Raw genomic sequence first — 15,859 nt, 5'->3', positions numbered from 1 at the left:
AATTAGTAATTTAATACTTTGATTCAGTTCGAACCAAACTGTGATTTCAAATGCCAAAAACTGTACTGAATCTTCTATTCTGATCCGATTCGGACCTGTTCCTCGTGTCCAATGTCCTAATCTTATAGTGATAATAGAAAATACTCAAAAGAGTTTAAGCCAGATCCGAAGATGGACCCAAAACAATCGAGACACATAGCAACCAACAACAGAGAGTATATCTTCAGGCTAGCTTTAGTCATGAACCACCAAGGATCTTAGGAAAATGCTAGGTATGTAGCAAAAAGGCGCCATCAATAAAAGTGCTTGTGAAATCTAACCTTAATAGAGAGAGAGAGAGAGAGAGAGAGAGAGAGAGAGTAATAATTTTACTAGATATTTGATTTCATAATACGAGTCTGACATATATTTATATCTAAGCGGCTAGGGTGAGCCACACCATCTATAGAGAGTTTATCAAGCATATTATATATGGTATCTAAACAAAAAGAGTCCAAGTATTACATTGGTTATTTTAAGTCTGACAACCGAGACAAAAGAGTTCAAACTCTATTATGTAACCAAATGAACATAACACAATCCAAGGATCAAATCAAAAATAACATAAACACAACTATATTAATCAATGGCAACATGAACTAGTGCTACATGGTTTAAATAAATCACCTGATTCATTCATGATAGACATCATGAGCATCAGTTGATTGGACTCGTACAACTCCATAAGCCTTGATCTTCTCATCTTCTCTGGTTTTAAGCTCCTTCAATGGGGTAGGACTTTATGCTTTATGTTACAGAGAGAGCAGGACCATAAGCACTTTATTTATATTGGCATCCTAATGTATCACATATTCATAGGCTTAACTTGTAACCTAACTACGTAAGTAATGAATTCCTAACTAAAGAGTTGACATACTTAACTCATTAGGTATATAGGTTTTATATTACTATATACCTCCTAATGATTGGAACAAGATTTTAATCAGATTTATTTACTAAAACATAGATAATGATAGGTCAAAATCCAATATAGTTTTAACATATTAGTGTTAAAAAAAACTCGAACAAAAATACTAAAAGTAAGTCAATACTATGGTAACAATTATTCTCTGACAATAAAATGCACTTTATTGCATCGATAGTTTTTGTTGAAAGTTTATTTTGTTGGAGCATATTTTAGTACTCAACCCATTCTGATCCAGCGAGGATCTTAACTCGGATAGGTAGGTAGGTACTTTTTTTAGGAGCTTAATTTTTGCTACAATACCCTCAAATATATACAAGGGGGCACCACACCAGCGTGCATGCATTTTTTGAGCTTGTTAAAGTCATATGGTTTCAAGACCAATAAAAAAAAAAACAGAGTGATATATGAAGTCTTTTAGGAACAAATAAAGATCTACTACACATGAATGGTTTTGGAACATCGTATCTGCGATCCCCATATGACTCATTCCACTAAGAGACGATTAGCATAATGATCCGGCCAAACAAGAACAATATTATTAGTGAGATTGGTGTAGAGGTTTTGAATGATAGGTAACATTTTGATAGTTAAGCAAGCAAACTTTTACATATAAACCTAGTAACTGAGATGACATTGAAACTTTTAGAATACTTTCATTTAATCTCAGCATTTTAATTTAAATCCAATAGTAACTGACTCGAAATTTCATGGACACTGATTACCAAGTGAACATATATGAAATTTCAATCTAATATTTTACACATCAACCATTGTAGTAGAGTGATTCCCAACAAACAAGAACAATATTATTGAGATTTCTTTTTACCCATAATATAAGATAATATTATACTGTCATACCTCATATGTCATATATATGTTGTGTACATATATGATAACATTATCTTTCATCTTGAAGAGATGTTATGTTCTTATTTTACTCATGCTTAACATTAAGTTAATGTTGTGGCTTGTAAATTAGCTAATTCTACTTTTTCTACCTTTCACTTTTTAATGTAGAGATCGGTGCCTTTTATATTTATGATGTAATTGCAAAACTGTGTTCTCTTTGGTCTCAATAGGAGTTGGCGGTTTCCCAAAAGAGTAATGATAGTAATAATTGATAGAAAAAGCTAGTGAAGAGAAAGAAAAAAAAACAAGAACAATATTGCACGCCAACATAAAGAGAGAATGAAGAACTACCCATAAACGGGAAAGAAACAACGCAAAATCAAAGTTGTAACATGTTATGAAAATCCTTACACTAGAGCACATATGCCCGAGGCTATAAAACAAGCTGTATACATGTGTTCATATGTGGATTCCATTCTTTCTCCCTCCCCAATATTGATTCTCCACTATTAATTTATGAGTCATCCACTCAAATCAAATCTTTTTTGTTCATGTCCTTAATGATCCCGTCCCCTCGCTCTCCCTCTCCATTGTTATATAAGTACCCCCATAAGAGCTTCACCTACTTGAACTCCCAAACTTTGCCTACCAATGCTTAGAAATCTGAAATAAATCTTTTGAAGAAATTTGAAAGGTTTGGTTAGCTATAAGGTGGGTGTGCTCTTTCTTTAAACCTCTTAAAGACTCCATCTTTATCACATTTTGATTCAAAGGGGCTCTCACCGCCTTTTTTTTGTATAAAATATACACTGCTCTGGGTTTTCTTTCCACCGCTTGGCCTTTACAACTCTCTATCTCTTTCTCTCTCTGAGACTCAGACATAAACAGAGACAAAGATTATGCCTTTGCAATAGAATCATGCACCCAAAAGCCCAATTTTTAATTCTTCATTGTCATTTTTAATTGCCCACCATAAAGTTTTCTCTCTGTATTTGCAGACCTTTGAGAATCTAAGCACCATGGCTGGCCAGCAGGACCAAAACAAGGCGGCTAAAAAGTTGCAGAAAAGCTATTTTGATGTGTTGGGTTTGTGCTGTTCATCAGAAGTGCCTTTAGTTGAGAACATCCTGAAGCCTCTTCTTGGTGTCAAAGAGGTTTCTGTGGTTGTGGCTACAAGAACTGTGATTGTTGTTCATGATAGCCTCCTCATTTCTCAGCTTCAAATTGGTAAAGTACCCTCAGATTCTTATTTTATGAAGAAAGAAAGAGAAGTACTCAGTAATCAACTTCTCGATCTGTAATTCTAGATATTATACCAAATGAGGCTTTACTGACACAGATAGGTAGGAAGGTTACTTGATTTTGTGGCTCTTGTTTTGTTTTGTTTTGTTTTGTTTTTTTTTTTGGCTATGCTTCAAGTTTGTTGATGATTGATGGTCACTGTTGGTCATTGATTTTTCAAAATTTATGCAAGAAAAGTGATCAGATTCTTTCTTCTCCAAAAGAAAAAGGTGATCAAATTCTGATATTGCTTGCTTGCACAATCAGAAAGCAAAATTTGTTCAGACAAAGGTGAATGATGAGGTGTAGTGGTCGGTAGACACGTCTCTTTTTCTGCTAGTGAGTGATGAATAGGTAGAGCATGAACTGTTATGAAACCAAAAGATATGGAGGCAGATAGGATGTTGTGGGTTAAAATTTATAAATATGTGCATATGAACCATGCTAGTAACGGTCCAAATGTAACAAACGTCATACCAACTGGTATAAATCCGTTTCTTACCCAAATTCGCATAGTACCATTGTTTTCATTTCTTATAATTCATAATTCAGTTCCACATGTTTCATACTTCATTGCCCCCCATCCCCCCCATCATCAACTTTTGTTGCATGTAACTGTCATATTTTTCTTCTTTTTACGTTAAGGAAATGTTATATATGCTTTACTACTGTATCAATTTTACTCTAATTGGCTTTCTGTTAGTTCCTTGTATGTTTTTACCTAATATTTCTTGTGATCCTTGTACAATATTAATTGCTAAATGCCTCACATGCTTTGTGTGAGTTTTGAGCATAATTTGAAAGAGTATAGTTGACGCACATAGAATTTTCTATAGTAAAAAGGATTTGTGTGTGTTGCTATCATAAGAACGGGAACATATGTAGTCATCACTAGCTTTTTTAGGATGGATTCCCACGTCTAATTAGAATCAAATCAATGCATTGTACGTCCACTTCTAATAAAGATATTTCCAAGAAAACTGTTTTTTGTAAGTGGTAGACTACCTTTTGACCAAAAATCAACTTTTTTTTTTGTAAGTGGTAGAGTACTTTTTGATAAAAAAAAAATCGACTTTTTAGTTAGTGTTAAGTGTCTTGTTTGAGCCAACAATGCCCTTGTCACCCTAATGACATTTTTTTGAGAAACAAAGAAATTCATCAATCTAAGAGAGTACACCACGGGGATGACACAATAAATCTCAACTAGAGAAGAGGACTTACTCATACCCTACATATAGAACCATCGATTACAGATGTCATGAGCTGATAGGGGCTCAGCTATAACCTAATAACCTATCTCAGAAGTCTCGATACATCCTTACAGCTAAGTTCCCCTTCTAACACCATATACCAAAACTACCAGTAGGAGCGCCCCTTTATTACATTGACAACAAAAAAATATCTAAATTAAAAATAACAAATACTCACAGATGACACCATAACAATGCCAAAACCACCGTACCAACCCAAACAACTCTAGCTCAAAAAGATTAGGGACAAATTAAACCTAAACAACACCTAACCAAAATAAAACCCTAATAAAAAAAATTAAAAACACAAGTCGCGGCGAACCACCTCGCTTCCCGAAAGAGCCGACATCGGACGGTGAACAGCGATCACTGGAAACTTGAACGAATGCCAAAAGGACATCAACCATCTGTACTTTGACACCGCCATGCCAGCAAACCCACCGAGTGCATATACAGCCCCATTCTGTCGCTACAAGTGCAATCCACCGATCCAAACACCGCCACTAACCACCACCGTCCAAAGTCAGAAAATCCATGTCCCTTTGAACCCCAACCCAGCCTCCAATGAACCCAATCCAGATCAGCAGAGGGAGAGAAGCGATCTCCGGCCTGATCTCGAAGAAATCCGTCGAAGTTCCCGAGCAACCCATCTGCACTAAGTCGAAGATCCTAAGCACCCAATCCACTCCGTCAGAGAACTAGATTGCTAAATCACATCCGCACCAGACCCCAAACAGAGAAGAAAAGGAACGTAGCCACCGTCTGCACTCGCCTACATATAAACTGATCGGGGAAACAAACCAACCTGCCCCCAATGTTTAGAAAAACTGTCACCCTAATCACCTAATGACATTTCAGCAGCTAGAAGTTGGATAATTGAATGTGATAACGAGTTCCCAAATGGATTGATTTTGATGTGGAAGTTTGTCTAAATGTTGTTTTGGTGATGGGTTTTCCTTATTAATGCAGTTAAGGAATTGAACCAAGCAAGACTAGAAGCAAATGTGAGAGTGTATGGGGCAGAGGACAATTTCAAGCAAAAATGGCCGAGTCCATATGCAATTGCCAGTGGCGTCCTTCTGTTGCCTTCATTTCTCAAATTCGTATATCGACCACTGGGATGGCTTGCTCTCTGTGCGGTCGCTGTCGGCATTTTCCCTATTGCTATGAAAGGCATAGCATCCATTCGAAATCTGAGGCTTGACATCAACATCCTTATGATTGTTGCAGGTATGTATGGCCTGTCAATATCTACTCCTATAATTCAGCTTTACACTCTATTTGCCTAATTTTCTAGTTTTGAACATGACAGCTTTAGATCTGACTGGCAAAAAACATGGGTTTAATGACACGTCATGCATTTGAGAACACACCATGTAGTGAGCATATGATTGTTCGACAGCTAAAAATTTTGGCAAATATAAGACAATTTAAATGCTTCTAGGGTTTCTCTTTATTACTTCGCTTTGCCTTTATTTTTATTTTTAAATTATCAAAATTACAAAATTGAATGTCCTAGTTACCCTTCTTTTGCTTTTTATTTTTCAAGGAAAGCATACTATTTCGCATAAAAAGAAAAAAAAGAAAAAAAAAGCGTATGATTTATTTAGGAAGACGTGTTAGAATTCTGGGTCATTTTTGGCTGTATTGTAGTGTGGCATTTTCTTTCTTCTGGGTACCGAGCTTTCTGGTATTCTCTTTTCAATGAAGCAAAGTTGCTGCCCCCACCGCCCCACCGAGCTTTCTAATACGATTTATTTAGTATTAGACTCAAAGTTGCTGCCCCACCGAACCACCCATCTTGTATTTTACCTTTTGGATTATCAGAACAAAGGGTGTGTGTATTTATTTATTATTATTATTATTATTATTATTATTTTTTTTTTTTTTTTTTTTACAATTTGGATTTTGTACAGAAACTAAAGCATCAAACTTACCCCTTCCATTTAATCAAGAGATATCCTTGGTTTCAGGATATAGCACGTCACGCTCACCAAGTGAGGCTAACAGATTCTTCTTAGGGTTTTCTAGTATTGACTTCGAATTTTAGTATCGGATTGATATATACACTATACAGTATACACATTCTTAAGGACAAGGACACCACCTTCTATTAAGAACAAGTACGAAAATCTATGGGTGAAATGCTTTGAAGAAGTTTTACATTTTCGACATTTCTTCTCAGCTTTAGAATCAGCCAGTAGACATGCTTGCTTAGCAAGGTTTCCAGTTCCCCTCCTTATAGTCTACATTGGTTGACCATGTTTTGGCTGATTCAAGTTGGCTTCCAATTTTTGAGTGATATATGTCACGGTTCATAAATCATTTTATCTGCCCTACACAAAATAGTGTGGTATATGGCCATATGCACTAACTAGCTATTCGTATTCTGGTACTTCTGGTCTACAATGTCCATTAAGGATTTACCTTTAGTGATGTGGTATATGTGTGATTCTTCGTTTACTGATGAGGTATAAATTAAATATTAAAAAAATTGAAAAATAAAATAAAATCGATTGTGAACGTCATTGTTACTGCAATTTGGTTCAAAAAGGCACACAAGGGAAGATGAATAAAAACTTGATAACGTAATTACAGTTTTCTTTCCAAGATGTCACTAGAAAATTTTAAAGGCCATAACATCTCGTAGTCGACATCCTGACCTTATGCTAATGATTATTGCGATCAAGGTATTGTTAATATAAAATATAAGATGACCAGTTGACCACTGTTGTTTCTGAACTTCTGTGTTTGTAAATTTACATAGGATTAGTTTATTATATGTATACTGGTGTTGGTAACTCATACAGTGTATATTTTCTACAGTGATTGGCACAATTGCTCTGAATGATTATCTGGAAGCTGGCACTATTGTCTTTCTCTTCACCATCGCAGAGTGGCTTGAGTCAAGGGCAGGGCACAAGGTTAGCAAAGTTGTGCATTAGTTTGAACAAATGAATGTTATCAGAGGGAAGAATGACTATTAATTATAGATCATAAAATGGCTAAACATCATCATTGACATTCCCTTATCACCATGTTGTGTACACAGGCAAAAGCAGTGATGTCATCGTTGATGAGTATGGGCCCTCAGAAAGCAGTGTTAGCGGATACAGGAGAAGTTGTGGATGTTGATGAGGTCAAGTTAAACACACTTCTTGCTGTGAAGGCTGGTGAAGTTATTCCCATTGATGGAATAGTTGTTGATGGCAAAGGTGAGGTGGATGAGAAAACACTAACAGGAGAGTCATATCCAGTTACAAAGGAAAAGGACTCCACTGTTTGGGCTGGCACCGTCAATCTCAATGGTAATGTGAATCTCCCTCCTACATTTTGTTCCTCTGTTTTTTTGTCCAAAGGAGACGTCTACTTTTTATGTTTACTGATTAATTTGCATTTTTTGTAAAGGTTATATTAGTGTGAAAACTACAGCCTTAGCTGAAGACTGCGTGGTTGCTGAAATGTCTAAACTGGTGGAGGAGGCTCAAAACAGCAAAACCCGCACTGAGAGATTCATTGATAAGTGTGCAAAGTTTTATACTCCAGGTTAGTTTGCTGCCAATGCACTTCCTGTTCTCATAAGTTATGTTATCACCGAGTTAATCTCTTATCTTCTATTCCTTGGGGCTAGTGTTCTCTTGCCAACTACCTGACACATTATATTGTTAGAATGTGAAACATTACCGTAATTCAGAAATAATGTCAATGATTCAAATCGACAGTCTGGCAGTACAACATGCCAAACTGGTGCCAAGAACACATTTCAACCTTTCCACCTTTTAGTGACCAAATGCTTTTCCCATGTTTCCAGTACTAACTAGAGAACATGCAAAGAGTTCTAATCAAACACTTCCTGTTATTGTTGTGTAGCGGTCCTAGTCATATCGATTTCTATTGCAGCGATACCAGCTGCATTACGTGTTCATAATTGGAGCAAATGGTTTCACTTGGCTTTGGTTGTTTTAGTAAGTGCTTGTCCGTGTGCACTCATCCTCTCTACACCAGTTGTGACTTTCTGCACACTTACAAAAGCAGCAACTTCTGGTCTTTTGATCAAAGGGGGTGACTTCATTGAGATTCTTGCTAAAGTCAAAATCATGGCTTTTGACAAAACTGGTACGATAACAAGGGGTGAATTTGTGGTGATGGATTTTCAATCTCTCCGTGACGACATTAGCTTGAACACTTTGATTTACTGGTGAGGAGTACACCTCTATATATCAGAATGTTGAAACACATACACAGAATTATATTTCACCTTCTTTAAAGTTTTGCTTTACTGCAACCTGAAGGATATCAGAAAAGTAACATTGAGTTCTTCACTTGGATGAGAAATATTAAGTTTGTTATGTTGGAAGTGTTCCATGCTTCTATCATCCTCAAATAATTCTAAAAACTACAATTCATTTTCCATCTAGTGAATGAAAAGGAATTGTCCAATTAATTGAAAAATCTCACCATAAAGATAATAGAACTAATGTTACTACATGATTGTTAGTTTACTAATGTTAGGCATAAAATCTATTTTGAAGGGTTTCAAGCATTGAGAGGAAGGCTAGTCATCCAATGGCAGCAGCTCTTGTTGATTACGGAAGATCATTTTCAATTGAGCCAAACCCTGAAAATGTGGAGAACTTCGAAAACTTTCCTGGGGAAGGCATCCATGGAAAGATTGATGGACAAGATATTTATATTGGAAGCAAAAGAATAGCTTTGAGAGCGTCTTGTGAAACAAGTGAGACCAAGTTACATATTCTAGTGCAACATATTTTCTTTAAGCTGTATTCGGATATAGCAAGTGACTCCAAAAATTTTGGTTCATGTTCTTTTCCCGTACACCAAGTTGGTCAAGCTAAATGTTCTCATGGTTCTTTGCAATTCATTGCGATCTTCTAATCTCAGAAGCTCTGACTATTAATGTTTTTGAGATGGCAGTTCCAACCATTGAAGGATCTAAGGGTGGCAAGACTATAGGGTACATATACTGTGAACGAACCCCTGCTGGAGTCTTTACACTGTCTGATGCCTGTCGAACTGGGGCTGCAGATGCTGTTAGGGAGCTGAAGAAATTGGGTATTAAAACAGCCATGCTTACTGGAGATAGCCATGCCGCAGCTACGCAAGCAAATGAGCAGGTGCATTATTTAATTTCTTAGCCTTCACATGCATATCTTCACATAATTTCCTAACTACATGCTGTTCATGAATGATAGTGCTGAAATAATAGGGTAATACCTCCGGACTTCAGATTCAGATATTTCTCGAGTTGACCTTCCTTCTGATTAAGAGTATTTTGGGGTTGCCTAATCTGGTATAAATGTTGTTAATAGTAATGTTCTCTTAGTTAAATCATCTTTAGCAATGAACCACCATGTGCAACCAAGTCATTTTTGTTAGCAATGCTATAACCTGTCATTCAATCGTTTCTGTGATGTACTTTAGGACCTGTCTGATCACTATATATGGATCTAAAACTGCATATACATTTTCCTTGTAATTTAAGAAAATCGATATTAATAGTTGCAACTTTACCTGATCTGCAGCTTGAGCAAGCTCTGGATGTAGTGCACGCAGAACTTCTTCCTGAAGACAAGGCAAAAATCATTAAAGAATTTAAAATGGAAGGAAACACAGCCATGGTTGGGGATGGCATCAACGATGCCCCTGCTTTGGCCACAGCTGATATTGGTATCTCGATGGGCATTTCAGGGTCAGCCCTTGCTCAAGACACTGGGAATATCATTTTAATGTCAAATGATGTCAGGAAACTACCGAAGGCAATCCAGCTTGCAAGAAGAGCCAAACGAAAAGTGATCGAGAATGTGATCTTATCAATCAGTACTAAAGTTGGTATTCTTGCACTGGCATTTGCAGGACATCCACTTGTTTGGGCAGCAGTTCTTGCAGATGTTGGGACATGCTTGCTTGTGATATTGAACAGCATGCTACTTTTGCAAGGAACTCACAGGCATGGAGAGAAACATGTACATAATCATGGAAAACATGAACACAGCCACTCTCACAGAAACCAGAAGTGTTTCTCTGAGCAAAAAGTTGCAGAAGCGTGCAAGTCTCAAAGGTGTGCTTCTCAGAGGTGCGAATCAGAATGCAGGCCTAGTTCTAATTCGAGCTTGCCTGGCAATCATAAATGCAGTAGTGACTTACATGAGGCAAAGCACCATGATCATGGAAGCTGCAGATCTCATAACCATGGAAGCAATAGGCAAAACCACACTCACACAAACCAGCATTGTTGCTCGGAAAGCAAAACAGTAGTAGCGTGTGTACCTCCAAAGTGTTCTTCTCAGAGTTGTGGATCAGACTGCCAGCCTAGTCCTCTGAAGGCAAGCTTGGCTGACAATTGTAAGTGTGAGGGTTCGGAGGAGATTCACAGTTGCCCAAGAAATGATGACTTGCATGAGGCAAAGAACTGTGATAATCATGATCTGGAGTCACAAATTAATCACAAGCATGGCTGTTTGCAGACTGAAAATTTCAGCTCATGTGAAGATCATGGGTGCACTCACTTGACTGTAAGGCATGGTCATGGTAGTTGTGGAGAGAGTCATGGAATCCATGAGAAAAAAGACTGCAACCACCATTCTGCTGCTGCTTTGGAGGAAAATTGGAGATCAAAGAGTATCGATCATTGCCACTCAAGTCATTGTGACAAAGAACATAGCAGCAATGAATCTTCTGAACAAATAGCTAGAACAAGCTGTGAGGAGCATCATCATCATCATCATCATCAACAACAACATCAGCATTATCATCATCAAGATCAAAAATCACCTCCTCATATGACTATCGATATTGTGCAGAGTAGTAACCACACAGAATCAGCGTCCCCACATCCTTGCATCAGCTTAGGAACAAGGGGAAATGAGGTGTGTTGTTCACAACCGATGGCCTGTATGTTGGAAAAAAGAGAATTTGGTGGATGCTGCAAAAGCTACATGAAGGAATGCTGTAGTGGACATGGACCTATTGAATCTAGCTATCAAGGTTCTTTAGCAAAGTAACAATTGAATAACTCTAGACCAACAGAAATAAGGATAATATCTTGATATATAAATTTATCTACGTGCTTTTCATTGAGGGTACAAAGCATTCAGCTAGGGGGATTAATTTTTGGCTAGCACGGCTATGATAAGAGAACTTAAACAATATGCAATGAGTTTTTTTTTTTTTTTTTTGAGAGGAAAGATGACAAACTATATTAGATGAAAACTGAGTACATGGAGCAATGCATAAGCATCGAAAGAAAACAAAAAAGCATAACAAGATGCACAAACGCATCTTTAATGAAGAAAAAACAATAAAAGATAACAAGATGCACATACGCATCTAGAATGGAAGGTAGCCAGGATGTGACTTGAAGCCGAACGACATCGCTGCACTGCATATGTCACGAGAGCAGTGTAAAAGTAAAAGTAACCGTAACCGTAACCGGTGATATGATTACCTAGGAGAGGTGAATCACTCACCAGGAGTCCGAAAGTAACCGAGAGTGTCAAAAACTCGAAAATTAGCAAACGAACTCCTAAGAACCAGAACCAATACCAGATCAATATGAGCATCTGTCTTGAATTCAAGATCCGGATTTGAATGCGACCCAGGTCCCAAATACGGATCCAAATCCGGCCCGGGCCCAAAATCAAATCTGCCAAAGCAAACTTGATAAAAGCCCAAGCCCACCTAAAACTGATTTGGACACCCAAGTATATGGGCACCCTATCAGACCTTCTCTGGATACCCAAACGTCTGCGCTCCCACTACAGCAGTCGAAAGTCGCCAATGGAAAAACCTACAGCGCCGCCACCACCAACCTCAATCAGCCCCAGCACACCTCGTCCTATTCTGCCGAGCCATAGATCGGAAGATCCTTCGCTAGGAGGACTTGGCACCATCATCATCTGTAGTACCTTGACCTAGGGACCCTGCATCCTCGACACCGCCTAAAGCCAAGACGAACTCCTGCGTCCAAGCGCTCGACGCATAGCAATCAAGTGCCACTAGACAATAGGGTCGGGATCCCAGATCTAGTTTGGGTCCCCTAGACCACAACACCGCCACCCATCTCCCTCCCAAAAGAGGAGAGCGGAGTGAACACGGGCCAAACCCTTGGGAATTGAGACCCGACGAAAAGATGGTGGGATGAAGGTGTAGCAACCGACTGGTTGAAAGGGGAAGATGCTCGAGTCTAGAAGACTTGAAGGCCAGGCTACGCGAAATCCATCGCAGGTCAAGGAAATCGAATGGCAAAACCCCAGAGTTAGCCGCCAGAGAGAAGGGAGAGCGAGAGCTCTCATTTTTATTATTTTTTATTATTATGCAATGAATTAAAAATGTTTGCATCTCGTTGCATATATATACTTCCCCAAGTGTTTACTAATTAGGAACTTTGGTCCACTACTACACAAAAGGCTTCACACAATGGTTTAAAACTGTCATCTCATGTTGTAAATTTCTGTGGTCTATCGAAGCGTCGTCTGATGAAACGTCATTAGACGATTGTTTTTCAACTGTTGTATACCGATCATAGGGTCGATGGCGTGCAGCCGACTCCATCGTCTGATGGGATCGGCAGATCTGTCGACAACAATTTGCTGTGGTGTGACTTTTATTCACACCACGGTTTTAATGATCCCAGCCTTGTCTCTTTGTTGTTCAGAAGTTGTTTTTTTTATTTTTAAGACATTGTGTAAATTCTATACACACTGGCATAGATGTGGTGTGGTGACTTAAAAATTTAGTGCATGTGTGCTTTCACACGACACATATAACTCTAACCGTTATAATCTACCATTTGAGACAATGGTTTTTCCTAATAGTTGTTGTTTTTGTGTGTATCCAATAATGATATCAGTAAAAACTGTTGTGTGAATTTTAGAAATTTTGTTTGATTCTACCCTATAAATCTCATCAGATGACATATTTTTCATTTTTCCTACTGTTGTTTGATTTGGTAATGCCAAGATTCAGATTCAGCTGGAACCAAAAATTGACCAAATAAACAGTAATTTTTCATAATAAATAGCTGTTATAATCCCATAAATGGATCCAATAATGCTACTTGTATCCACAAAATAGAAAGGATCACATCTACGAATCTCTCTTGTATCTCCAAAACAAAAAACAAAACTCCAAAGCTTCCACAAATAATTACATCCATAATAGCTAAGGTGGCCATCTCTGCAAAGCTGAGCTCCTTCCTCCTTAACATTACCATATAGTAGTCATAACCACCACCACAACAGCAACCCACCATTTGAATAAACCTGTACAAGCTAGTTCTCTAGGAGTCGTTTTATGAGTATGTCTGTTCTCTTCATGTATTCAAGCACTTCAGCCCTGAAAAACAAATACAAGCATTATAGTTCATGTCATTAATAACAACACAATAAGTAGATAATCATCACTGGGCTTCATGGTTAATTAAATCTTGCAGTAATTGATCATTGAGGAAACTTATAGGTAGGGCCTCATCTTAACCATAAATGAATGTACAAATAAGTGGGGAAATCGAGCCAAGAACTTTTTGGAACCTATATTCTACACTTGCCAGAAGAAAAACCTGTCTACATTCTACGTTCCAATACCATATACATTCTGACAAACCTTAGACCCTAAAAAGTTAGTTGTTTAGAAATGAGCCAAATATGTTCATATACCAACCCATCATGAAAACTGAGATAATCATCGCTAGGCTTCATGGTTAATCATCACTAGGCTTCATGGTAAACAAATACAAGCATTATTGTTCATATCATCACGACGTTGCTCTATAGAAATGTATATTATATTTTCTTCTATAGAAAAACAAACATTTTCACCTCAAAATGTTTGCTGCTTTTAAAATTGGGTCAGGATTGCGTTAAGATAGTATTTTCACCTAAATAAATTAATGCCTCTTCTTTGTGCCAAACTTCTGCTATCTTCTTTCAATACAAGGAAGACGGTAGGACGCATGCAAAAATCAGATTTAAATCTTGACGCAGCAATGAACACAGGTTTAAAGTTTAAATTCTAGCATCTGAATTTTAGAACACATAAATTAGGCAAGACCTTATTTAGGCTTCAACCCCTGATTAAGCGAGAACAAAACCTCCAAATAATACCACAAGCAAATCAACTTAAATAAAACTAAAACGCACTAAACCCACTTTGGCTTATTAATCAAGATTTGTATAAAGCTCTAATTCCGTGAATATCGTCATGATGCAAATCCAGCTTGGTAACTCCAGAAGAGATGTAAGGGTACATGATAGCTCCCTCAACCGAGCTATGAGCAAGTCCGAGAAGGTGACCAATCTCATGCAAAGCCACTGTCTCCAAGTCATAATAACCTTCCAAGGCGCCGACGGACCAGGGCTCGTCGGCGTCGTAGTGGACCTTTCCATAAGTCGGTGCATAAGCATGAGCTAGAATCCCACCGGCGCCGTCAAATGAGCTCCCATCTCCGTGATCCCCTTGTTCGAAACTGATCTTTATGTCAGCCTTCTTGTAATCTTTGTGTCGTCTGAACTTGAAGTGAGTGCTGGCCGCCCACGTTTGAAAAGCTTGTGCAACCGGACTCTTGGCTTCGGATGGAGTGCCCGGAGCGAAAGCGTAGGTGAGCTGGTACTTGGCAGGAGGCCATTTTTGCTTTTTGCTGAAGAAAGAATAGTGAGAGACTTCATTAATGTGATCCTTTTTACTATTGTCGATTTTGTGGACGCCAATATGATCTGGCACACCGCAACGGGGCGTCATCATCTTGGAAACGGTTTTGCCGTCAAGGGTTCCGGTGGCTCTGAGGTGGTAGTAGTGCTGGTAGTCCTTGACGGCCGACTCAACGACGTCGTCGAAATCGTCATCGTCAGCATGAGTGTGGTTCTTGTCGTTTCCGTAGCTTAAGTAACCGAATTTTTCAAGGTAGAGTTTGAGGTCGTGGATGCCTTGAATGTGATCACCCTTGTGAGACCCCTTGAGATGCTCCAGAAACTCGAATGGCGATGATGATGAGTTTGTGTGACTCTGGGATTCTGATGAAGTTGGACAAGAGAGGAGAGAAAGGGGAATGAAAAGGAGATTGAGAGTGAGTATTGTGAAGGGAGGGAGAGTTTTTGAGGCCATTTAAAACTACGTATGTACTAATTGTCCTTATAAATAATATGATGCATGGTAGCTAGTAGTTCTATTTATAGACCCAAGCTAGATCATTTCATGATTAAGTCTCACTCATGCCTTTCACTCCATGCGAAATATAAACGTGGCAACTAATTCTATACAGCTTCAATTAAGCTAGCCTCTTTTTAAACAAATATGGAACATAACTCGACTTGCTCAATTAAAAGAAAAAACGTATTATATTCAAGTTTTAGGGTTAAAAACCAAGAAAATCTAAAATAAGCTGAATAAGCCAATAGCACCACGTTTATCCTTTTTTTTTTTTTTTTTTTTCTATCATATTAAAATGAGGTAAAAATTTCAGCTTTGTAGGAAATTTTGCTATATGCTATAAGCCTAT

At 38.1% G+C, this 15,859-nt stretch overlaps 2 protein-coding genes across 3 annotated transcripts; one reads left to right on the top strand and one right to left on the bottom strand.

The window, feature by feature from the left end:
• Positions 1–2,214: 2,214 nt before the first annotated feature.
• Positions 2,215–11,445, top strand: LOC112197870 (cadmium/zinc-transporting ATPase HMA3). 2 transcript variants are annotated; one of them, XM_024338790.2, is made up of 10 exons: positions 2,215–2,527; positions 2,815–3,043; positions 5,317–5,577; positions 7,174–7,271; positions 7,400–7,655; positions 7,756–7,893; positions 8,218–8,545; positions 8,880–9,082; positions 9,283–9,482; positions 9,891–11,445. In XM_024338790.2, the coding sequence occupies exons 2-10, from the start codon at positions 2,836–2,838 to the stop codon at positions 11,367–11,369; spliced, it is 3,171 nt and encodes a 1,056-aa protein (XP_024194558.1). In that variant the 5' UTR covers positions 2,215–2,527; positions 2,815–2,835; the 3' UTR covers positions 11,370–11,445. The 2 variants fall into 2 exon arrangements, with proteins under 2 accessions (XP_024194558.1, XP_024194559.1); XM_024338791.2 differs by lacking the exon at positions 2,215–2,527 and having other exon boundaries at positions 2,602–3,043.
• A 2,921-nt stretch (positions 11,446–14,366) lies between these two features.
• LOC112200993 (metalloendoproteinase 5-MMP) lies at positions 14,367–15,482 on the bottom strand. The gene has a single exon (XM_024342000.2). It carries the CDS (start codon positions 15,463–15,465, stop codon positions 14,527–14,529), a length of 939 nt encoding a protein of 312 aa, XP_024197768.1. The 5' UTR covers positions 15,466–15,482; the 3' UTR covers positions 14,367–14,526.
• Positions 15,483–15,859: the final 377 nt, after the last annotated feature.

This window comes from Rosa chinensis, chromosome 4 (genome assembly GCF_002994745.2).
Source record: "Rosa chinensis cultivar Old Blush chromosome 4, RchiOBHm-V2, whole genome shotgun sequence".
Taxonomy (NCBI): Eukaryota; Viridiplantae; Streptophyta; class Magnoliopsida; order Rosales; family Rosaceae; genus Rosa; species Rosa chinensis.
The sequence above is the reverse complement of the archived record's forward strand: the minus strand, read 5'-3'. Positions and strand labels throughout refer to the sequence as shown.

What these genes read in the sequence shown, in the direction of transcription:
- LOC112197870 (XM_024338790.2), top strand. Translation starts at nt 2,836, where the DNA reads ATGGCTGGCCAGCAGGACCAAAACAAGGCGGCTAAAAAGTTGCAGAAA. An exon ending in CATCCTTATGATTGTTGCAG is followed by an intron (nt 5,578 to 7,173) that starts GTATGTATGGCC and finishes TATTTTCTACAG; the next exon opens with TGATTGGCACAATTGCTCTG. An exon ending in TGGCACCGTCAATCTCAATG is followed by an intron (nt 7,656 to 7,755) that starts GTAATGTGAATC and finishes TTTTTTGTAAAG; the next exon opens with GTTATATTAGTGTGAAAACT.
- LOC112200993 (XM_024342000.2), bottom strand. Translation starts at nt 15,465, where the DNA reads ATGGCCTCAAAAACTCTCCCTCCCTTCACAATACTCACTCTCAATCTC.